The 24,494-nt window shown below is 38.1% G+C and overlaps 1 protein-coding gene across 3 annotated transcripts in view; it reads left to right on the plus strand.

Moving 5' to 3' along the window:
* LOC129721834 (bestrophin-4) overlaps positions 1 to 24,494 on the plus strand; it is a 43,387-nt gene that overhangs the window by 7,023 nt on the left and 11,870 nt on the right. For all 3 annotated transcript variants that reach the window (XM_055674875.1, XM_055674874.1, XM_055674876.1), the window contains exon 2: positions 7,081 to 7,760. In XM_055674875.1, the coding sequence (XP_055530850.1) occupies positions 7,690 to 7,760 (71 nt within the window). In that variant the 5' untranslated portion in view covers positions 7,081 to 7,689. The remainder of the gene's footprint in view (positions 1 to 7,080; positions 7,761 to 24,494) is intronic.

Here is a 24,494-nt window from a genome sequence, read left to right on the forward strand (position 1 = left end):
TGAATTTTGGGGTGCTTTTTCACCGCGTGCCGACAGCTCGTTCCACAAGTGCAGTTTTGTGAAACCATGTATGACAAACTTGTAGTCCCTAAGTAGTACTACAAGTTTGTCTAATGGTGCAATGCTCTAACTGTTATACCTGGAGTGTGAGAGCCCATATTCAGCGTAATATTCAGCCAATATTCGCGGTGAATATTATAATATTCACCGTGAATATTGCCTGAATGGTCCACTGAATATGGGCTCTCACACTTTAGGCATTAGAGTTAGAGCACTGCTTTCTTTGACAAACTTGTAGCATTACTTAAGCACTGCAAGTTTGTCGTACATCATGTTTCAAAATTGTACTTGTGGAGCAAATTATCGGCACGCGACCAATTGAATGGAATTGAAACCCCACAATTGAATATGCAACCTTGCCGAGAACCCAACAGCTGATAAATTTAGTGAAATATACCTTACTGCATCAAATTTCGAACACTTAAGCTATGATGTAACTTTTTTGCAATAAAAAATCAACTAAAGATTAGTTCTCTCGTCGATCTTAAAGATTCAACATGTTGGTTGTTTTATTTTTGTTGCAATTGAGTGCTATTTATATAGATTCAAACATGTTTTGTTTATTAAATTAGCGAGAATTCAGAACTCGGCTCTGATTCAAATTCCGAACACTTCAATGTAATACTAATGTCGTTTTCGTTTTTGCGGTGTAGCTACCTCGCGGACTACACTTTGTCCTATCACTATTTTTTTTTACATTTTCCGGACTATCCCGGACTACCCTTTGTTTGTCCCGGACAGTCCGCGAAAGAATCAGAGTGCAGTTTTGAAAACACCAACACATTCACACGTATGTGTCAAAATAAAAAAAAAAGTGTCAAAATCGGTTTGCTTTGATTATCGTTCTTCGCGTGTCAAACATCTGGTTGAATTTTTTTTATTTTATTTTGTTATTTTGTCGTTTTTCAGTAAATTGGCAAATTTTTCGTACAGTAGCACAAACGCGATAAAAGACAATGGCGATAATGACCAAAACAAAAGTGACAGCTACCTCTGGTATTACGCACACCATTGCAACTGCTCGGAAGTGAAAAGCTGCAAAGCGTAGTCCGGGACGGGATAGTCCTGCCGTAAAAACGAATTCGACATAGAGATAGATAGGCAAACCGTTTCAACAGTGACTGTCACTTTTTTCATCGCCTGCTGGTTCCCTGGAAGTGGTCCTACAGTGAAGAGCTATACATCACTGAGTAGATGACATTCCGAGGAAGGAAATGGTATATAATAATCATACTTTTGATTAAACTAGCTGGTAATAATGTGGTTTTTATTCCAAAGTTTTCGAAGTTTGAGACTGTTCTAAGTTTGAGACAAAACGGTACAAGTTTCCGGCAAAATTTTCATGAACATCGGCAAGTGAAATGTCAATGTTTGCTGGTTTACGGTAGATCGATACATTTGTCGAATGTCGGTTGAAATATATTGCTGTCATCCGCCAAAAATTCTCCGAGTACGATCAGCTGTTGGGAAATTTGCTGAGATAAATTAAATTAATGATTAAGTGTGTATATTCGATACAATTCAGGATTGGTATTAAAATTGTAATCCATCGCCAGATCAAACGTCGTGTCCTTGCTTATCTTGAGACGGAAGCTATTGAATCTTTGGGAATTGAAGTTCAAACTGAGCTTGGGAATTTATTCAATGCTGCAATACATTTTCCATCCCAATGTACACACTTAGATTTTGCTGCCGAGAACTCAACAGCTGATAAATTCAGCAAAATGTTCTACGAGTTTCCGGCAGAATTTTAAAAAACCTCGGCAAACGAGATGTCAACACTTGCTGGCTCACGGTAGATCGATATATTTGCTGAATGTTCGTCGAAATATATTGCTGATATTTATTAAAAACTTCGCCGAGCTCGCTCAGCTGTTGGGAAGTTTGCAGAGATAAATTAAGTGTGTACACTCGAACACAAAAAATTTTTCGAAGATGATTTGCAGAACTCACCAGAAGTCGCCCATTTTTTCATGATCGGTGGTTTTACTTTGAACACCGATCATGAATTCAGTCTCTAAGTATGGCGTAACTGATATATACTATGTGTTCTGAAGAGTAAACATGTGTGATTAAAAGCCACTTTGTTTTGATTTGTCTCTGTGTCAACAATATAGTTTTTTTGCGTTAAAATAATTTTATACCAGGAAAAGACCTTTTGCGGGAAGCCTTACATGTTTTTTATTCGAAGGAAACGGCTGCTGAGGGTTTTCGATTTAAAAAGCTGGTGATTCCGATGTGAAAGACACGATCAGGTCTGCCAAAAAACTTTGAAGATGTAGATTTGATAACTCAAACATTGATGCAGTTGGCAGAAGCATTAAATGTTGCCCAATCGACTATTTCCGAACGGTTGCACGTATTGGATAAGTTTCAGAAAGAGATAAAATGGGTTTCTTATGAGATTAAGAAGAGAGATATTGAAAGGCGATAGAACATTTGTGCAATTTTGCTCGCCAGACAAAAAAGAAAAGGTTTTTTATATCGATTTTTCACAATCCAAAGCGCAGGGCATCATAGACGTGTCTAACTGCGCTAGTATTAGTGGTCGAGTTCACTAATACATGTTTTTGCTGATTACAAATGAATAACAAGCTGAAGAAGAACACTAAATTTCTTTCTACCCTGAACTTTTATTCAAGTTGTAAGCCGATTTTTAGTTTTATTTCATTGTTTTTCCCACTTAAACAAAGCTTGTTAATACAACCAGTATGCAACGTACACGGAAAAAAGTTATGCCCCGTATTTGGTGGGAGAGTAAGAGTGCTGACTATGTATTATAAATTGCTGATGAAACGACTACTGATGAACGATACCATCAACAGACAATTCTCGACCTCATGTTGCAAAATGTGTTAAAAATATTTAGAATATCTTATTTCGATCGATGCAGCACGGACTTTCAGAATAGCATTTTCAAGCTTTCGAAAAGTTGGGAATTTGTATTGTTTGGATTGAAAGATAAAAAGCTTATTTTGAGAATAAATCTAATAATGAGTTAGATATGCAAAATGTAAATAACAATTCCGCATCCAGCATCGAAATGTGTAATTTTTGATGCCAGAAATTATTCTGTTCCAAAGGCTCAAATGAAATTTGACTCACCAATAGTTGATAAAAATCTTCAGCTTCTTATTCGTTTGAAAAAATGTTCACAGACGCGAATGTCAACGTTCTCGTGACCTTGTTTTTAAAACTATGTATACTAATTTAAATTGAGACATTGAACATAGATTTGCACTTTTGAGAAATCAAAATTTTTGAGAAATCATAACTTAAGTTGAAAAATTAAAACTACATTCAACACTATTTTGGAAGCTATCGAAGATTCATGAGAAATCTTCAAAGCCTGTTCCAATAACAAAAGATGGTGATCGTTCTCTTGTATCCGATGTAAAAAAAGGCTCAAAGACTTGCTCAGCAGTTTGACAGTGTTCATGATTCAAATTTGAATTTTGTGAGTCCAATAGTGACGATGAAATTTTCAACATGTTAAACATTTCTGAAAGCAAAATGGATTTTTCATTAAAAATTTCAACAGTTGTTTCAAAATTGCATATTATCAAGTTATCATTTCTTGGTTAAGCATTTCTTCGATAAGTAAACTGTTTAGGAGAATTATTATTGAAAGGATTATGTCACACATCAAACAAAATCCAATTTTTGCAGATGATTAGTTTGAATTTCGCTAAGGGCATTCCATTACTCAACAATTACTCATAGTTACTAATATGATACAAGCTAGCAAATTCGACGGTTATTTTGCTGGAGCTGCTTGTTTATACGTGATATTTACATCCTCGCATTGAAAGAAATTCTATGCTTTTTTCGAAGAAATCTTTTGTTTTTTTTTGACGTAGGACTACGTCTAACCGCACTATATCGAGATACATTCTGCGGAAACTAAAACCAAGGTGTAACGTTGGAATGAAAGATTTCAAACGGTAATACTGATGTAACCACATGATGGATTACAATAATCGATATGTGATGTGATGTGATCGAATTTTGTGATTCCTCAGTTATCATTATAATTTCATTGTTAAACAGTGAAAATTTCATAAAAGTTTCAAGGTCGAGTTTTCACGAACAATGTACCAATCACATGCGAGCACGCCTGGCACAGACTTCATGAGTAGACACCAACTGCCTGCTGTGATATCCTGTATAGCAGTGACAAAAAAAAATTTGACAGAATCTCCCCGTCCCAATAGGTCAACTAATGTTCGCTTCCATGAGCCTAGACTATTTTGATGTCTTGAAGGTGAAGCTTTTTCGAAAAGTTCGTTACCACCTCCTCTATCAAACAGTTTTACGTTCTGCTGTAAGAATGTTATTGAAACCGATGTCTTGGAGGAAAACATGCTGGCACAGGCAACAGTACTGCACCGAGCAATGTATGAATAGAGCGCTGGTCATTAGTCGTCTATCAGTGCAGTAGAACTTGATATTCATTTGTGTGCAGCCAAGCCAAGTGAAGACTTCATTGCCGCTGTCGACGCACAGTGTGGCGTGTTGGGTTAACGCGTAGGTATCGTTTTGCGATCTGGAATACAATCGAATTGTCGTTTGAATTGTCTCCTTCTACTTCTTGTTTACTACAGTAACAAATATCAGAATTCAATATGATTATTCGGGTGCCGCAAAATACATTGCACCACCGGAAACAACAAAATTCTGTACGTGTTGGTAGAGGCAGGTAGCAGGGTGTATAAATTAGGTTCATTGTACAGATAAAATGCGTTGTTTATTTTTGAACTCTACACTCTGTATTTCTCATGTAAATTTTTAATTTTCTGTGAATATACATTTTTGTTTAAAAACTGTAATTCTTTATCGTTATTTTTTCCATGAACTTGTAACTGCAGGAAAATTTTTTTTGTGACATCTTTGCCGCTTGGTGATCGGAGAGTGAGCCATCGTTCACAAGACAAACAAATATTGTTTAATTTCTACTAAATCGTACTCAATTTAGGCCTGTTTAGAAGCTTGCCTTTTCGCGTATTGAAGAAAATTGACTGTATTAGAATGAATGGTATTCATCAATGTTAAAGAGAATATTTTTTCTTCTAAAATAGAATGCTGCAAATAAATAATCAAAAAACAGACCCCGTTCGATTTTGCCAAACACGACACGGCAGAATTTTTTTGTTGGCAAGATTGAACCATGCCAAAAATGAACGGTTCTCTTTTCATGACTTTTTTTCATAGGTATTTCCACCAATGAACTAGTTTTAGTTCCAAGTCGTTTGAGGTTTCGCTGACGAACTAGACACTTGTTATTACTACCCGAGTAATTAGAGGCTTAGTACTGCTTATATCATGATCATTATATTACCGGCACATGTGCCGGTCATATTCCAGGAACCGTTTTACCGATTCCGGTCATCCGCTTCGGCAACATAAAGAACCAAAATACCCTTCTTTTGGAGGATGTTGAGCTTAAATTGGTTTAAATAATCAAGAAAACTAAGAAATGTGATTAGACATAATCGCTCGTTTTTGCCTTATGTGTGCCAAAATCGAACCGTGCCAGAAGTAAAACGAGCTCAAATCAAACAGAGGCCCAAAGAGAAATATAAAACTATTGTAGTCCTACGTCAACTATGCGGTCGTGTCTTGGATACCACCCCTCTACTATTTTATTCAAACTGTTGATACACCGATCTGGTCACGTTATTGTGAACAAGACAAAAAGCGCTTCAAAGGATTCAGAACAGAGTTCTGAAAAAGATTTCATAATGTTCTCCTTGCTTTAGTACACCCCAATTATATAGTCTTACTGGTGTCGAAACATTAGAGGCTATGTCAAATAAAATTATTACCATTTTTCGAATAAAACCGTTGCAATTCTTAATCATCACGATTAGACCTCTTTATAGTCATTTAAGTCAATTAAGTTGATTGTAAAATTATTTTCCTTTTAACAATAATAAGTCCTAATTGCATGCCAACAAATACTCACAATTTAAATTGTAATAGTGTTGAAAAGTCATTATTTGTGATTGCCCACACAAATAAATTACTTGAAAATATAACAATATAAAGTACAGTTCGAATGAAGAAAAAAAACCTCGAAAATGGAATGTACCTTATATTAAAGTTTTTATCGAAATGAAAATTTCGATAGTTCACCTACATTTACGGCTACACTGTTGCATGAATAAGTGAAAAAACGAATTGTACTTTTTCAATATGACATATGCAAATGTAAAACAACCCAATGCGAACACGCAATTCATCTGCGTATTGGGCTCACGAATAGTAATCATTGCATTTGAGAATTAGGGTATCATAATATTGAACACCAGCGTATACCCTCAGGACCCGACAACCCTATGAGACAAAGTCCAAGTTCGTAATTTCTCGACTCAGGGGATTATTACATACATGATGTTGATTTATAGCTATTTGAAAAGCATCAATAGTCATAATAACCAACCTAAAACAAATCGAACGACAAAAAATATGTGTCAAATAAACCTGGGCTGGCTCTGAGAAACAGGAATTCATTAGGCTTTTTACATTTTAATTATGTTCAAACTACATTTTCAAGCTTTAAGAAACCAATAAAATAAAATTCGATGCGAAATGCTTTTAGAAAATTTAGTCATTTTCGATTTAATTTAAATATAATTTAATTTAAATATATTATATGCAACTCATTCAATTATATATATGAAATGTACTAAAATCAACTATGTTTTGTAAATTGTTCTATTACTAGCCATGTACAGTACGTTATTGTTAGTTGGTTAGTTGTACGAATAGAAGGTTAAGATCGCACCAATAGATGGATTGAAGCTTTTTCAAGTTTTAGCATGTTGGTACGGTTGTGTTAAAAATACGTAAACCTGTTTTCGTTCTGAATTCCGCGGGGAGTCCTACTACAAGCGCTTGAAAATATCACCTTTGGTGCCATTGAACTCAAACATCCAAAACTGCCAGACTCTGCTATCGTCTTGCTAATCAAACCATTTTTTTATTTCGTGCCATCTCTGGGCGACTTTTCAATTATAGGACCGTCCATTCGTCATTCATCGGACCACCAGAGCTTCCTGGAAGTACGCGGTATAGTCGAAGCTAATTAAATTCAACCCATACAAAGCCACCGACAGAATACATACTTACGTTTAGCTATTACCTCTCTGGTAGAGCGTTTTGGACCGGCATCGTGAAGTGATGTCATTTTTGCTGAAACCACGCATCGGTCACAGCCGCACCGAAAGTCAGATATACGTAAGCTCAACTGGATGCGCAAAGTACGAGAAAAGTGTGACCCAAGTGTGAATCGGAATAAAAACTTCAAAAAAGGAATGTGATATATCGGGTTTTAACCAAAAAGTGATATCAACACCACCAGATAAGGTGATGTATACTCAAAAGTGCAGCGTTATTCGTGGAATAAAGATAAAGTGATTTAGTTGCTGGGTAACAAATTCAAATAATGAGATAGCAAGTGTTCACGTGTGTCACAATTGGTCGTTTCGGAAACCGCTTAGTGCCTATACACTCAAACGCGGTGACGTCCCCGGCGAGTGAGGTAAATCAGCGACCACTAATTAGTCTGATAAATAAGCCGGGTACAGTAGCGCTAAACATTGCTGGGGCTGTGACTGGAGTTGCGAAATGACCGTCACCTACACTGCCGAGGTAGCCACCTGTCGGGGCTTCGGCTGCTTCTTGAAACTGCTGGTCAGGTAATGTTCATCAATATATTTAACATTAAAAATAACTTTGATCTTGCGTAAAATGTTGCCTTTTTTCTTCGCTAAGAGGTTCGTCTATTCAATACCCGCTAGAGGTGGGCAATCCGCTCACGAACTGATCTTAAGAGCTGGTTCTTCAAAGTGAGTGAGTGATCTATCGCTCTTTTTTAAAGAGCGGTAACTCACCCCTTACTTCAAGCAAAAAGCTGAAGCTGATTTTGTTGATCAGACACCGCAAGCGAGAGCCATATGAATGTTTTACACCCCAAGCGCAAAGCGGCGTGCGACACTGCAATAAAACTCCCAGAAAATAGCTGCCTGCTCTCCTATGCATAACCATCCACCAGCCGCGGGAATAAAAAATAAAATCTACTTGCCACAGTTCACACACAGCACACGGGTTGGCTAACGCCGGGACGCAAACGAAAAGTGGAACGAAAAGAGCGAAAGAACTGGTTCACTGATCTTTTGAATCTATGCAGACAATCCGCTCGCGAGCTGATCAGAAAATCAGTTCTTTAAAAGATCGAAATCTTCTGATCGCGAGCGGATTGCCTGCGAGCTGAACAAAAGAGCCATCGGAAGAACCAGTTCTTCTGAGAGCGAAAGATTTCGCTCTTTCAAAGAACTGAATCTTTTGATCAGCCTGCGAGCGGATTGCCAGATCAGTGAAACAGTTCTTTCGTTCTTTTCGTTCCACATCCATTCGTGTGCGTACTCGGCGTTAGCCAGCCCGCGTACCTGTGTATGGACTGTTGCAAGTTGTTTTTTTGCATGCTCTTGCGGCTGGCTGGGTGATGAGAAATGCAAGTCATGCATATCAGGGCAGACGTTTGGTGGCAGCTTGTTTCTGGGAGTTCTATTGTAATTTTGCGCGTGACCTTGCGCTTGGCAAATCGGGTGTAAAGCTTTCACCTGGCTCTCGCTTGCGGTGTCTGCTAATTAGCTACACTGATAAAAACCAAAAAAATGTAGGAACGAAAAGAGCGAGTGAGCTGTTAAAAAAAACTTGTTCATCTTGGTGAGCAGAACCGCTCTGATCCGCTCACTATAGTGAATCATTTTTCCCACTTCTAATACCCGCATTTAAAAAATTAGAACTGGAAAATTTTTGTTTATTTTTCAGTTTTTTTTTTCAATTTTAAAAATTCATTGAAAATGTGCAGATCTTTTTTCAGAATTGGGGGTTTTCAAGATATTCAATTTATAATATACCTGTCTTTAAGCTAAAATTAAAAACTCAATAAATTTGTCTGTATGATTTTTTCGAAGACTTATTATGTATAGAGTAATAAAAATAATTATTAATTTTTTTAAACTGTCCTATAATGAAAAACAACATTTTGAGAAAACGACGATTTAATATTATCCGTGAATTTTCGGTTTTCCAGCAATTACATCCAGAACCAATGACCATAACAGTTTCATGACAGCACGAGTTTATCGTTGAGAACAAAAAACCATGGATGAAATTGGTTTTTCGTTATATACCTTGAAAAAAAAAGACAAAATGGAACAAAATATGCGGGTACATTTCAAAAGTACTCGCATATTTTGTCCCATCACATATATATTCAACCAGCAACCGGCAGTATCATTGGCAATGTAGATTGTACTACAGAAAAACAACATTAGTCTAGTTTATTAAATGATATATATTACTTCTATATGCCTAAAATAATCCGATATACACTAATCTGAGGCAAAATTATATGTTTGCAGTTTGTACCACTATGCAGTGGGACTGTAATGCGGGTACTTTCAATATGGGACAAAAACAACTTGGTATTTTTTTTCATGTTTTTCCATACAAAAGTATCAATTTTAATTTTTTTCCAGAAAATATGATAATTAAGTCGATTCCCGATGATAACTCAAAAGTGACCAAAATCAGTATGGGACAGTTATGCGGGTACCGGCAGTACATACATCAAACAAACCGCCAATAAAAAACTCTTTACAAAATTTGACCTATTAATATTTGTATTACTCCATGATCCAACAACCATCAAGTTTTAGCTTACCTTTTGTAGATTTTGCTGGCAAAAACATGATTTTAATGAAATAAATTAAAAAAAAACTTTTTTAATTCTTTTTCCATATCTTTTCTTGAAATTTTTTTGCAGTGTATACTTTTTTCGGAAGTAAAAAACTACTATTTTTAACTCTGCCGGAGACGTCATACCGATCAAACAAACCGTCCTGGCTCTGAAATTATTTTTGTTCATTAATACCATTTTTACACAAGTTTACTTTTTTCAAAAATGAATCGCGTTAAAAATATATTACTAGAAAAGCTTCAATCAAATCGAAAATGGTCGACTTACATCGATGTCTTATGTGGCTTGAAATTGCTTTACTTATCCTGTAAATATTCCCTTTGTAGTGTCGAGGCATTTGGGTCTTGAAGTAAAACAACAAGCATTTGTAAACGTGGCGGTTTTACCCCATGTATAGTGGGCGACTTTACCCCCAGTGGAACATTTTCATATTCCACCGAAAAAGTAGTCAAAATTACAAGATTACTCACGGCTTTCGATATTTCCGAAAGAAGACAGATTCAGGGAAGCGATTGAACGTATATTCACGAATAAAACAATAGATTTTGAGACAGAAAAACCTTAAGTCCCGTTGCCGCAAAACAATAGCGCATTGACTGGTTGCCAGCAGAAAGGTTGTTTTTGATTATTTCTTTGATCGTTCGCGCACTATCAAAAAAGAAAGGGGTGCAAAATGTTACGTAATTATACTGTAATAGACATGTTAAAGAAATTTTTCAATTCTTATATAACTTGGTAGTAAAACTACGGTGGGCGGTCTTACCCTGTTTACCCCTACTTGTCCCACGGTACTTTTTGTCAATTTTTGTTTGTCCCCACAAAATAGTCTATTTTCATATATTTAAAAGAAATAAAAAAAAAGAAAAATAATTTTCTGAACATAAGAATCCGAAACTATTTTCGAGAAAAATATTAAGTGAAATGAAGATAGGGAACGTACAAGTATTGTGAAACTTCTAAATAATTTTTCTCGTTTCTTTGTTTTAAAACATACGTAGAACAGCAGTCCCGATGCGTTTTTGTTTTGTTAGTGTAAATTCAAATTGTTTTGAACGTGTTTTCTGTATAATTTATAGATAGATATATTCTCTATACAACCTTTCCTCGCTGAGGAAGCTAACAAGTAAAAGTGGTATGAGTGTTGTCAGAATAGTCTTATTATCTCATATTTTGGAGCTTGGATTTTCCACTGTATACTGTAGAGGGGGTTTTCTTGCACTTTTCAATGTCATAGTGTGGAGTGAATCATGTTACCGAAAAAATATAACGATTTCAGCTTTCATCCGTGAGCAGCTGTCTCATCGCTCATGTCAGGTTTGGCGCGCTATTCATGCCACTCCACGTCAAGTGTAATGGAAGTGGAAAATAGTTATCACCACTAATGAGTTTAATCTTGTTGTTATGAAGCATACAGCGTAAGCCGTAATCGAGTGATGCCGCCTCATATTATAATTCCAATTAATATATGCAAATAGCTTTCTTTCAATCAAACTGCATTCAAGTGCAACTCCGTGTATGATGTCTACAAACTAGAGTTGTCGGGCAAGTTTAGTGACGCATGTCTTTATTATTTTGACATCGAAGTTCACTGCGAATCACATCTGCAATAGGTATTTTGTTCAGATTTGAAGATGCTGGTTCGGGATTCTGCATGCGTCTTTATTGGTTCAATAATTTGATTTTGAGTTCCAGGCAAATTAGGTTCAGTTCCATCCATATTTCATGCAGATAAAAAAATAATACAGAATTATTTTAGTTTTTTTGACAACTCTAAAATTTAGTAGAACAATCTGATTTGAAACAACGTTGTTTTAAGTTATGGTTTTTGCAATAAATACAGTCAGATTGTGAATAGGTAGAAAGTGGATCTGGAAGTAAAAAAGTAGCGTTGAAGAAAGTGTTTGGCAGCTAATATACAATAAGCAAAGGTTCCTTCTTATCAGAGACTGTTGAATGTGTTCGAACAATTAGTCGGCTTAGTGCACACTAGTCACATGTTAAAACCGCTTCACTTGAGAATTGTATCAAAATGGAAATTAGCATGTTACTTATATACTTTTATAATCTACCTGTCTAACGATTATTTTTGATCCGTTCATCGATTATATTTTTACTAACTTCGAGGAGGAGTGTGAATTTCTTTTGCATATTGTCGGTTGCGCAACCTAAAATTATATCAAAAATTTAGCTGATATCAAAGATGTTGAGTTTTATCTCACAAAGACAACTTTTTTAAACAAAAATCTATAATGAGATGACAAAGATGTTTTTTCAACCCGTACAGCTTGTTATACTATCATGTACAAAGTAGACCTAAACATATGTAGGATTGGAAGTTTCAAAACTTGAAGTTATCGTGAAAATGCGCAAGGTTTTTATTACTAATTTTCAAGCACGTTTTTGTATTTTATCCCAATATCACCAGATGTTGCTGAACTGATTTTAATGTTTTAATATAATTTTGATCATTATTAGTTGTTCAATACACGCGACTGTATATTTTTTGCACATTTGACGACAGAAGAACTTCGAAGATAATCCAACATTCAAATATTTTCAATTGAGGCATAAATATTATAACTTTGTGATTATTTGCATGCAGTCTGCTTTCATGATCAACAGAACCGATACTTACGATAGCCCACAAAGGAGCAAGTACTTATCAGTTGTCAGCATGAGCAAACGGAACGGAGGTTGTGTTTGTTTGCCAAACACTGAAGCCATGGGCGCAACTACGGGGGGGCTAAGGGGGGCTACAGCCCCCTAGCAAGTTTTAAGCCCCTCCTAGAATTTCCCAGAGAATAATTGTAGTCAATATAAATACATCCCATACTTCCTATCAGAGCATCAAAATCAACACAAATTGAAAAGTCATCATTCGTTGGCTGAGAACTAGTACTGTGCCCAGGATCGATTCTCAAACCTAGCTCTCTTACTTACCTTACTAATAAGACGAGTGCCGTGGTGGCTCGTGCTGTATCAAGGAGTTGTTGCCATGCTGCTCGGTTTTGGGCTGTGTTTCGCCAGTTCCTCAGACGTCTCATCATCCGCAAGTCTCTTTCGATCTGGTCGAGCCATCGCGCACGCTTCGCCCCCTAGTCCACAGGTTTGCTGAAGAGAAGTGATGTCACAGGATCATCGTCCGGCATCCTTACGACGCGACCGGCCCACCGCAACCTATTGACTTTCGCCAGCTGTGCAACGGGGTTCTCTCCAAGCAGCGCGTGCAGCTCATGGTTCATGCACTGTCGCCATTATCCGTCGTCTGTCTGTACTCCACAATAGGAAGTCCGCAGCACCTTCTGTTCGAAAACTCCAAGAGCGTTAAGGCCAGAAGCGTTGATGTGTCGATTCCGTAGAGAACTACCGGTCGTATCAGCTACATCGTCAACTTTTTACTTCGTCGCACTAGACTCGATCGAAGTGGTCATGCCAATACCCCCACCACAATTGGTGCGTACGTTTGTATGTCTGAGAAAAAAGAGCCGTCGATGAGAACATGGTCAATTTGGTTTGTTCGTTGGTCAGGTGATCTCCAGGTGGTTTCGTGGATGTCTTTTTGGGGAAAGCAGGTTCTTCGGACCGCCAGTCTGCGGGAAGCTGCGAAGTTGACGCATCCCTGGCCGTTGTCGTTCGTGACGGTGTGCAGGCTGTGCGGGCTAATCACCGGCTTATATATGTTTTCCCTACCGACCTGAGCGTTCATGTCCCCAATGACGATCTTGATGTCTCTACGCGAGCAGCTATCGTAGAATTTCCCCAGCTGTGCGTAGAACGTTTCTTTCTCTATATCGGGACGTCCTTCGAGAGGGCAGTAGGCATTGAGGATGGTGTTGTTGTAGAACCGGCCTTTTATTCTCAACAAACACAACGTGTCGCTGAACGCCTGCCACTTGATCGCACGACTCTGCATCCTGCCCAGCACTATAAAACCGGTACCCAGCTCATTGTTTGTGCCACCGCTCTGGTAAAATTGTGCCTTGCGGCCACAAATTCGCCGTACCTTCTCTCCTTTTCGGTAAAGCTCCTGGAGCGCAACGATGCCGAACTGGTGAAGTACTAGCTGATCCAGCAGGATCCGGTCGGCATCCGAGGCGTTAAGCGATCTATTGTTACACGTACCGTGCTTCTAATCGTCGGCCTTATTTCGTCACTAGATCATTGCGGGTAATTCCGGTTCGTTTTCAATTCTTGATTGTTCGTAGTATGTTTATTTTAGCATGCTGCTTTACTAGGGCTGCGATACCTAGTCTCGCGACGGGGGCGCTGTCTTGGGTGTAGAGGCGAGACACCGCATTTTATAGTTCACCGTCCACTTCCTGGAAAACAGAGGCTCAGACAAGCTGCTCTCCAAGGAGAACAACTACCGCTTCCCTGTCAGCATACGACCAAGTTCCCCCCGGTTCCCCAATCTTCTCATGGTTGCTCGTATTCCAGTCGGTTCCACGTGAAGTTAAGAATATGGCATTATGCCTTGGACCACACTGGGATCTATTTTATGCCGACTAGCACGGGTGTACTGCTAGTACGCACTGCCCAGCTGTTTACCAAACCTAGTTCGCCTTAATATCGAATCAGTGTCAGCTGAAAGAGATGGTCAAGATATTCAATACATCTTCGGAGATTTATTCCCGATTGAAGTGATTTTGTCTTCTGTTACGACACTACTTTATGCGTTTTTAAATCGGCGCATTGTAACTCTTTTTCCTATTTTTTTTTAAAAATGAAGTGTATGAAAACTAGCCCCCCCTAGAAATTTTTCTTAGTTGCGCCCATGACTGAAGCGTAGTTCCGACAATTGAAAAAAAGCTTTTACGGCTGATAAAGTGAGGTCAGTTACTACGTTCTTCGGAATGATCAAACACATAAACAGATTAGCATTTGGTTGCCATTCCACGTCATAATATGATGAAATCTCGAATATAAAGAACTAAGACCGCTGGAGAAAATCTGGTTAAGTTTTGAATCGAATATTATCGGTTGTTCAGGTGGCATCATGGTCTTCATAAATTGTGCTTGTAGCAAACAAACCGGTAAATTTGAATTTATTCCGCGTGTTTCGAATAGCGGGTGTTTGTTCAGCTTTCGTCATACACAGATTAGTGACAACCTTGAGACTGCCGATTTTTAATTTGCATTCGAAGTTTATCGACAGCAGCTAACAACTTTCGATATTTTTCCTGGTATTACAGCTTGAACTTTCTGCCATTGTTTATTATGCAAATGAAATTTGAATTTCGAATTAAATTTAATTTTGGTTTGAGCTTGAGCATAAGCATTGACGACCGTACACATTTTTAGTTACATCTTTTTGAAGGATGTTCAGCGTGATTGTAAAATATGTTTTTATACTCTATTCAACGCAACTATTTAAACAACTAAATAATAGTAATGTTATTCATATTGTGTTCAAACAATCAATCATCGCATGTTTAAACAAGAGTTACCTTTTAAGAATAAGTGTAGAAGTTAAATATTAAATTAATTCGGTAATGGAAGTTTGATTGGAAAGTTTCCTTATATTATCCACAAACAATGAAGTTGAAATTAAATTTGATATATTAACTTTTCTGCGAACTGGCCTACATACAATAGAACTACTATTTTATTTATTTATATGTTTGGTTTGACGAACAAAGTGCTTAACTCGAACTTCGCCAAAAATGCCAAACCTCTGAACTTGCGGAAGAAGTAACCCAATACAATGCTAGACTTATTCACGGATTCTCTAGATCTAACTAATTTTAGTTCCTGTTTTTTGTGCATTGTATTTAATTAATCGAAGAATTTTCATATCAGTTGCCACTTGATACATTGCGTTCTATTTTAATGGGAATACTCGTAAAATAGACTCGCGTCGAAAAGTTGATTGAAAGGAAGGCAGCAAATGACTTGTTGCTTCGCCGTTTGTTTTTTTTTTTAGAACGTAGAGCCGGTGCGGTTATTTTACTAACAGACGTAAAAAGTTAGCTCGACAAATTAAATCTGATTCGCTGATACGATTAAAATATGGTTTAGGATTTTACTTTGATTTTAGTAAGGAGAAGGAAAAGTGAAGTATCAGAGATTTGATTAAAAGGTTGTTTTGCCAAGTTTACGGAATAAATGTATTTGTTTTGGCGTAGGATGACGTCATACGAATTTAAAACCCGCTTATTGAATTTGAAACCCGCTTATTTGTGAAAAAATACAACAGTTTAATCAAGAATATTAATAACTCTATATTGACAAGTCCACACAAATGTTGAGTTTTATGCTTTTTCGAGTAAACCCATATTTAAAAAAGATACAATACATTTAGGTATATTGCTGATTTCTGAAATATAATTTTAGTCTTCTCCTAACAACTTCTGGAGTCATATTCATAGAGACTGCGTCCCGCAGTTCTTTAACCTCGTTCATAAACCTGCTTGTGGATTCGTTCTGTGTGTAATATCTTGTTCTCAATGGAAAATCAAAGACCCTGCAACAACGAAAAGAAGCCGGACTTTCGTTAAAGTTGAATCGATCGAACAGCTAGGAGTTTTTAATCCGTCCTCTCAGTATATGCAGAAGAACATCACATTTGCAATCTTATATCTGCTACTAATTGTTATTGTTTCAAGGTCTACTAGATAGTAAGGGTTTTTGTGTTCTGGTAGTTCTCCATGCCATCCAAGATCCGTTAATATGAATTTTACGAATTTACATTAAACTGATTCTAGTCGTCGTTTCTGTACGCCATACTTTGGTTGACAAACCACACTCACGAAATCGAGTTTTATTATGGCGAGGCTGATGTAGACTGCAAGAATTGCATGAGAGCCCGTAAACTCCCGTTTGAATTGTCGAGTGTGAGCAAAGAGTTACTTCGATTCCTTCACCATCGATATGATCAATATGATCATCAAATGTGAAATATTGAATTCCACTATCACACTTACGGACGGCGTTATAAACAGATACGTGAACAGTGAGGTCACAAACTTCAAATGAATCGAGGCTCCAAGAGAGCATCGAATTATTTCTACTATTTGTGGACTCTGTGTTCGTTAAAGTTTATTCGAAAACTTTTCAAAGAGTTTTCAAAAAATTATTCAAAATACCAAAAAGACGAAACGGTAAAAATTGGTCAAAAAAGGTACTGTCCTGTTTAAAATGATACGCTCGGTCAGTCTACTAAAAGAAATTGACAATTAAAAACGTAACAACTGTCATAAACTGACGAGAATTGATAATTTAACCTATGTGAGCGGATTGAAAACCTTTCCACAACTCGGACTTCAAATCCGGACAGAATGAAATATGATGAATATATACAATTTATATGATATATTCCTCGAAATCAGCATAAACACTAAATACTAACATCTCAGATCGATTTGCAGCTAGGGGCGGGCGAAACGGCTCTTTTGCAAGAGCGGCTCTGAACCGCTCACTCACCATCTTGAACCGACTCATATTATCGGCTCATGGTTCACAATGATTCACGAGCGTTGATAGTTCGGGTTGTCTCGGTTCGGGTTCGCGCGAACCCATCAATTCTGGTGCGCTCAAAAAACCCTGTCTCTTTTTCGTGAGCCGTTCAATTACATTGAATGCAATTCAAAATTAGTTTTTTCGGAACGTATTTATTACCAAATTGCCAACACCGAACAGAAACGACACGTAAATAGACTTTTATTTTCAATATTTTCATTTCTTTTACTTCTATTGATTCATTTTCAACGTAGATATCATGACATGGCAATATTTAATGAAATATGACTCAGTCAACTTTTCTATTGCCGATTATTGAATTAAACCTACAGGGTGTACGGATTGGTACTGCACGGTAGGTCTTACATAATTTATAATATACAATGGTTCGACAGTGTACGGGTCTTGAAAATCATGGTAGAAACGAATACTATTTGCTTTGCTGATGGTAGAGTTATGATGTTCTGCAAAGTTAGCGTGGTGTCCTGGAGCATTTCTAAGTTCCTTAAAATCTGCACTGGTTGATATCCTAGAGATGTTGATATATGTTTTTTTTTTTATTCTCACTTATTTTCCGTCGGTCTAGTTCCGCCACTGTTGTGGCCAATCACCGACGCCCAGGGAGGCGACTCCACACCCAGGACCCTAACTCACGACCCGTATATTAACGGACCGGCGCCAACGGCTTTACTTCCTCATGCGATGGAAGGCGTGATCCCAGAGATTTTTGGCCTCAGAAAATCTCCCGGTGTCGGCTAGGATTGAATCTAGACCAGTTGGGTTGGTTGTGAGTGGATCACGCCACCTCACAACCATCGACACCTATGTCGGCGGTGGGATTCGAACCCAGGCGTCGAGCGTGGTTGGCGGAGACGTTACCAACCACACTATGCCCCCGCTCACTATGTTGATATATGTGGTCAGGCCCGGATTTAAGGGGGATAATGGGAACCAATGTCCCGAATCATCCGATTCTAGCACCACCCAAATTCGATTTTTCCTTGGAATTTATTTATTTGTTGACTGTAGTGAACCTGTTTTTGGGCATTTCGAAGAATTCAAATTGAAATTTGAAGTAAATTATATCACTGGTGATTTTGATGTTAATCTAAATAAATCAACACCGAGAATCCATCGTTTCCTGAACGCAATTTCCAGTTGGTCATTTACCTGCTCAAATCAAGAGCCCACATTTTTCCACCAGATAGGTAGTTCTTTACTAGGTCTTTTTATAACAGATTCGCTCACCTCTCGACTACTTTGTGATTAGGTCATATGTCTAAACGTAAACAAAACGAGTGAGAATTATATTCCTTGTACTTCACAAGCACGAATCATCTCTCACTCGTTATGTTTACATTTAGACAAACGACCTTATCACAAAGTACTCCAGAACTAAGTTCTGAGGTTCAATCGAATATCTTTGCCCGGTGTTCCAAAACATAATTAAATCATGGCAGTTATAGATGCCGCTCTGGTTTTTACTTCCGTGGTTACCACAGCTGATGAAGTAAACGACAATTTTTCGTCTGACTTTTGCAATGATTTGCATACCCCAGGTGTGCCTTCTGGAAGGGTCCCATACAAATGAAACACAAATTTCTGCACATCTCGAGAACTAACCAAGTAAATGGAACCAAATTTGGCATGTGGATGTTTTTAGGAGTAACAAATATGTACATGTTGATTCGACACCCTTCCCTCTTCTGGAAGGGAGGGGTCCAATACAAATGAAACACAAACTTCTGCACATCTCGAAAACTAACCAAGCAAATGGAACCAAATTTGGCAAGTGGATGTTTTTAGGAGTAACAAATATATCCATGTTGGTTCGACACCCTTCCCTCTTCTGGAAGGGAGGGGTCCCATACAAATGAAACACAAATTTCTGCACATCTCGAGAACTAACCAAGTAAATAGAACCAAATTTGGTAGGTAGATGTATTTAGGGGTTACAAATATATCCATAATGGTTTGACACCCCTCCCTCTTCTACAAGGGAGGGGTCCCATACAAATGAAATACGAATTTCGCACAGCTCGAGAACCAATCAACCAAATACAACCAAATTTGGTATGTGAATGTTTTTAGAGGTAACAAGTATGTCCATAGTGGTTCGACTCCCCTCCCTCTTCTGTGAGGGAGGAGTTCATAACAAATGAAACACAAATTTCTGCTTATCTCGAGAACTAAGCAACTAAATGGAACCAAATTTGGCAGGTGATTGTTTTTAGGGGTAACAAATATAATGGTTTGACACCCCTCTCTCTTCTATAAGGGAGGGGTCCCATGAAAAGGAAACTCGAGCACAGCTCGAGAACCAATCAAGCAAACATAACCAAATTTAGCTGGTGGATGGTTTTAGGTGTAACAAACATGTCCATGATGTTTCGACACCCTTCCTTCTTCTGGCATGTCTCCTAATACCATTTCGAAATCCAAGATGGCGACTTCCCGTTTCTGAAAAATAGCGGCAAATGACCTTATACCACCAAACATGGGTATTTCCGGAATTGTTATGGTGCACTGAAGCCACAAATCGACCTCAGACAACATTCCGAATTGTAAGATGGCGACTTCCGGTGTCTGGAAAACAGCCGAAAATGACCAAATAACACCCAATATGAGTGTTTCTTCAACCAGATTGACGCTAAGAGGCCAAAAATTGTCTCCTAATGCCAATGTGAAATCAAAGATGGCGACTTCCGGTTTCTGAAAATCAGCGGCAAATGACCAAATACCACCCAATATGGGTATTTCTGGGATTGTTATGATGCACTGAAGCCACAAATCGACCTTAGACAACATTTTGAATTGTAAGATGGCGACTTCCGGTGTCTGGAAAATAGCCGAGAATGACCAAATTCCACCCAATATAAATGTTTTTTCAACTAGATTGACGCTCAGAGGCCAAAAATTGTCTCCTAATGCCATTCTGAAATCCAAGATGGCGACTTCCGGTTTCTGAAAATCAGCGGCAAATGACCAAATACCACCCAATATGGGTATTTCTGGGATTGTTATGATGCACTGAAGCCACAAATCGACCTCAGACAACATTTCGAATTGTAAGATGGCAACTTCCGGTGTCTGAAAAACAGCCGAAAATAATCAAATACCACTCAATATGAGCGTTTCTTTAATCAGATTGACGCACGGAGGCCAGAAATGGTTCCGAAATTCCATTTTGAAATCCAAGATGGCGACTTCCGGTTTCCGAAAAACAGCGGCAAATGACCAAATACCACCCAATAAGGCGTCGTACACAAATTACGTAACGCATGAAGGGGGGAGGGGGGATAAGTCTGCGTTACTTATTGTTACATAGGGGGGAGGGGGGTAGTTGAGCCCGTTACGTAACTGAGATGTTTGCTCAAAATTGCAAATATGGAGGGGGGGGCAGGTTGTCCAGCGTTTCGTAACCTTAGGGGAGGAAGTCATATCTAACGTTACTTATCGTTACATAGGGGGGGGCTCTGAAATCTAGGTTTTTAGCGTTACGTAATTTGTGTACGACGCCATATGGGTATTTCCGGGATTGTTATGATGCACTGAAGCCACAAATCGACCTCGGACAACATTTTGAATTGTAAGATGGCAACTTCCGGTGTCTGGAAAACAGCCGAAAATGATTAAATACCACTTAATATGAGCGTTTCTTTAACCAGATTGACGCACGGAGGCCAGAAATGGTTCCGAAATTCCATTTTGAAATCCAAGATGGCGACTTCCGGTTTCCGAAAAACAGCGGCAAATGACCAAATACCACCCAATAAGGCGTCGTACACAAATTACGTAACGCATGAAGGGGGGAGGGGGGATAAGTCTGCGTTACTTATTGTTACATAGGGGGGAGGGGGGTAGTTGAGCCCGTTACGTAACTGAGATGTTTGCTCAAAATTGCAAATATGGAGGGGGGGGACAGGTTGTCCAGCGTTTCGTAACCTTAGGGGAGGAAGTCATATCTAACGTTACTTATCGTTACATAGGGGGGGCTCTGAAATCTAGGTTTTTAGCGTTACGTGATTTGTGTACGACGCCATATGGGTATTTCCGGGATTGTTATGATGCACTGAAGCCACAAATCGACCTCGGACAACATTTTGAATTGTAAGATGGCAACTTCCGGTGTCTGGAAAACAGCCGAAAATGATTAAATACCACTTAATATGAGCGTTTCTTTAACCAGATTGACGCACGGAGGCCAGAAATGGTTCCGAAATTCCATTTTGAAATCCAAGATGGCGACTTCCGGTTTCCGAAAAACAGCGGCAAATGACCAAATACCACCCAATAAGGCGTCGTACACAAATTACGTAACGCATGAAGGGGGGAGGGGGGATAAGTCTGCGTTACTTATTGTTACATAGGAGGGAGGGGGGTAGTTGAGCCCGTTACGTAACTGAGATATTTGCTCAAAATTGCAAATATGGAGGGGGGGACAGGTTGTCCAGCGTTTCGTAACCTTAGGGGAGGAAGTCATATCTAACGTTACTTATCGTTACATAGGGGGGGCTCTGAAATCTAGGTTTTTAGCCTTACGTAATTTGTGTACGACGCCATATGGGTATTTCCGGGATTGTTATGATGCACTGAAGCCACAAATCGACCTCGGACAACATTTTAAATTGTAAGATGGCAACTTCCGGTGTCTGGAAAACAGCCGAAAATGAATAAATACCACTTAATATGAGCATTTCTTTAACCAGATTGACGCACGGAGGGCCGAAATTGTTTTGAAATCCAAGATGGCGACTTCCGGTGTCCGGAAAACAGCCTAAAGTGACCAAATACCACCCAATATGAGTATTTCTGGAACGAGAATTAAGCTGAAAATTGACCTCAGACACCATTATGAATTGTAAGATGGCAACTTCCGGTTTCTAAAAAACAACCAAAAATGGCCGATTTCCATACAAAATGCGTATCTTCGGAACCAAAATGATACACAGGAGCTAGAATCGACCACAGACACCATTTTGAATTCGAAGATGGTGACATCCGGTTCCTGGAAAACAGCCGAAAATGACCAAATAACACCCAATATGGGTGTTTCTCAAACCAGGATGACGCTCAGAGGCCAGAAATTGTCTCCAAATGCCATTTTTAAATCCAAGATGGCGACTTACGGTTCCGGATCACCGGATCCAGAATGATGCAAGGAGCTATAAATTGACCTTAGACAGTTTGAATTGAAAAATGCCAACTTCTGGAAAACATCCGCAAATAACCAAATACTACTACATATGGATAAGTCCGTAATCGAAATGATGTAAAGAAGTCAAGCATTGATCCTGGACACCATTTTGAATCAGAAGATGACCACTTTCAGTTTCTGGAAAACAACGAAAATAACTGAAATGCACCAAATATATATCCGGAATAGAGGTCATGTACAAAAGCCAGAAGTTGAGGATGTTGCCATTCCGATAAAACCAATTATTTTTAAACGATATAATCCAATCGCAAGGAATCAATAAATTTGAAATGTTCAAAATTACTAAATTAAACACTAAAATAGGCGGGACGAAGTTTGACGGGTCAGCTAGTAATTAATAAAAGTACCATTAGTTTGTAAATTGGATTGTATTGCATATCTCAGTGAATTTATGTCATTTAAAAAGATTGTAAATCTTACGTTTCAAGAATTGAATGAATAATAATAATAAGCATCATCATCATCGGTTACTTCCCATTCACATACATATCTCATGCTCAAATAGTTCGAATATATTAAGATGAAATCACTCGTTATTATGACAAACACTGGAAAGCGCACACACTCATGGCCAGGGTTGTCAATGTTCCAGTTTAAACTGGATTCCTCCAGTTTTTTTTTCAAGTGATCCAGTCAAACAGTTTATTCCCAAAATCTTCCAGTTTTTTCAGATATTTGCCAGTTTTATCCAGTTTTTTATTCACTCAAGCTCCGATTGGTTTTTTAAAACGTAAATTTTATGGATTGATAAATTGTTATGACAATTCTTAACAGCATTTTCAGTATTCTATCTTCTCGCACGAAACACGGTCAAATAAAAGACTGCATGACATAGTTAAGATTAAACCAAACAAAAAGATTTTACCAGACCATAAAAAAATCTTCTATTTATTTTCTGTTGCGTAGCAGTTGAAAAATTGTTAGAAGAATTAGATACCAAAAGATAGCGAAGTCAGAAATAATTGAAATTTAAACTTCACTGATGTAACGGAAGGGAATGTTGCGTTAATACTTTTGTTAAAAATAAAAGTAAATGGAAAAGCTCTATTTCCTCAATTTTGAGATAGATTGATTGCGTAATTTTAAATTTTGCTGTTAGAGGAAATTTTACAGTCCATAATTTTAACAAAATGTAAGCCCGAAACGAAACAGTTCTGATTAAAATGAGTATTTTTTTGTGAAGAGTTATCTCTTCAGTTGCTGTATTCAAAACTGAAATTGGATTTAGTCCCCATAACAGAAAAGCGCTCTCAAAATCATTTTTTTTTCTTTTTTTTTAATTTATTTGGAATCCAGTTTTTTCCAGTTTTTTCTTTAGCCGTTTTCCAGTTAAATAAAAAAAATTATTGGCAACTCTGCTCATGGCGCTGTTCAGTATTTATATTACCCGTTTCGACTGATATTATTATCTTGCAATATACTTCGTAGTAACGCATTGGCGGCAATTTTCTTCCACACAATTACTGTTCACCTTGAACATTTGCTAGCGGATTCCTGATCGCGTGCTGTGATATTAAAAAAAAATAAATCCACGCAAGTCCCGTTACTTATGTATTGGTACCTCATGTGATATTCACAATTAAAATCTTTGTTTCTGTATTCAAAACATAAAACCCTCTGTTTCCTTTTGAACAATCAACTTGTCACATATTTCGCCAAGTGCATTTACACGGGCTGCACATAAAATAATTTTCTCTTTAACGCGGCGATGGGTAACTACCATGAGCACAGGTTGTCCACGTCATGTCTGAGAGTATTTTCCGCCTTGTGTGACGGAGACTGCAGCAACCGCAAGCTTAAAGTTGCCGCCTCAATAATTACCCACTATTGCAATTATACTGAATTATTGTGAGTTGTGCTAAAACTGTGGGGTTTCCTAAACAATTAACAGGTGTTCCAAATATAGATCAGCAATCAGAATAACAGTTTGTTCGTCTTAGATGTGGTATTCTGTATCCACGTAGTATCCACGCGCTATTTGGTATCATG

The sequence above is a fragment of the Wyeomyia smithii genome, chromosome 2, assembly GCF_029784165.1.
Source record: "Wyeomyia smithii strain HCP4-BCI-WySm-NY-G18 chromosome 2, ASM2978416v1, whole genome shotgun sequence".
NCBI classification, from domain to species: Eukaryota; Metazoa; Arthropoda; class Insecta; order Diptera; family Culicidae; genus Wyeomyia; species Wyeomyia smithii.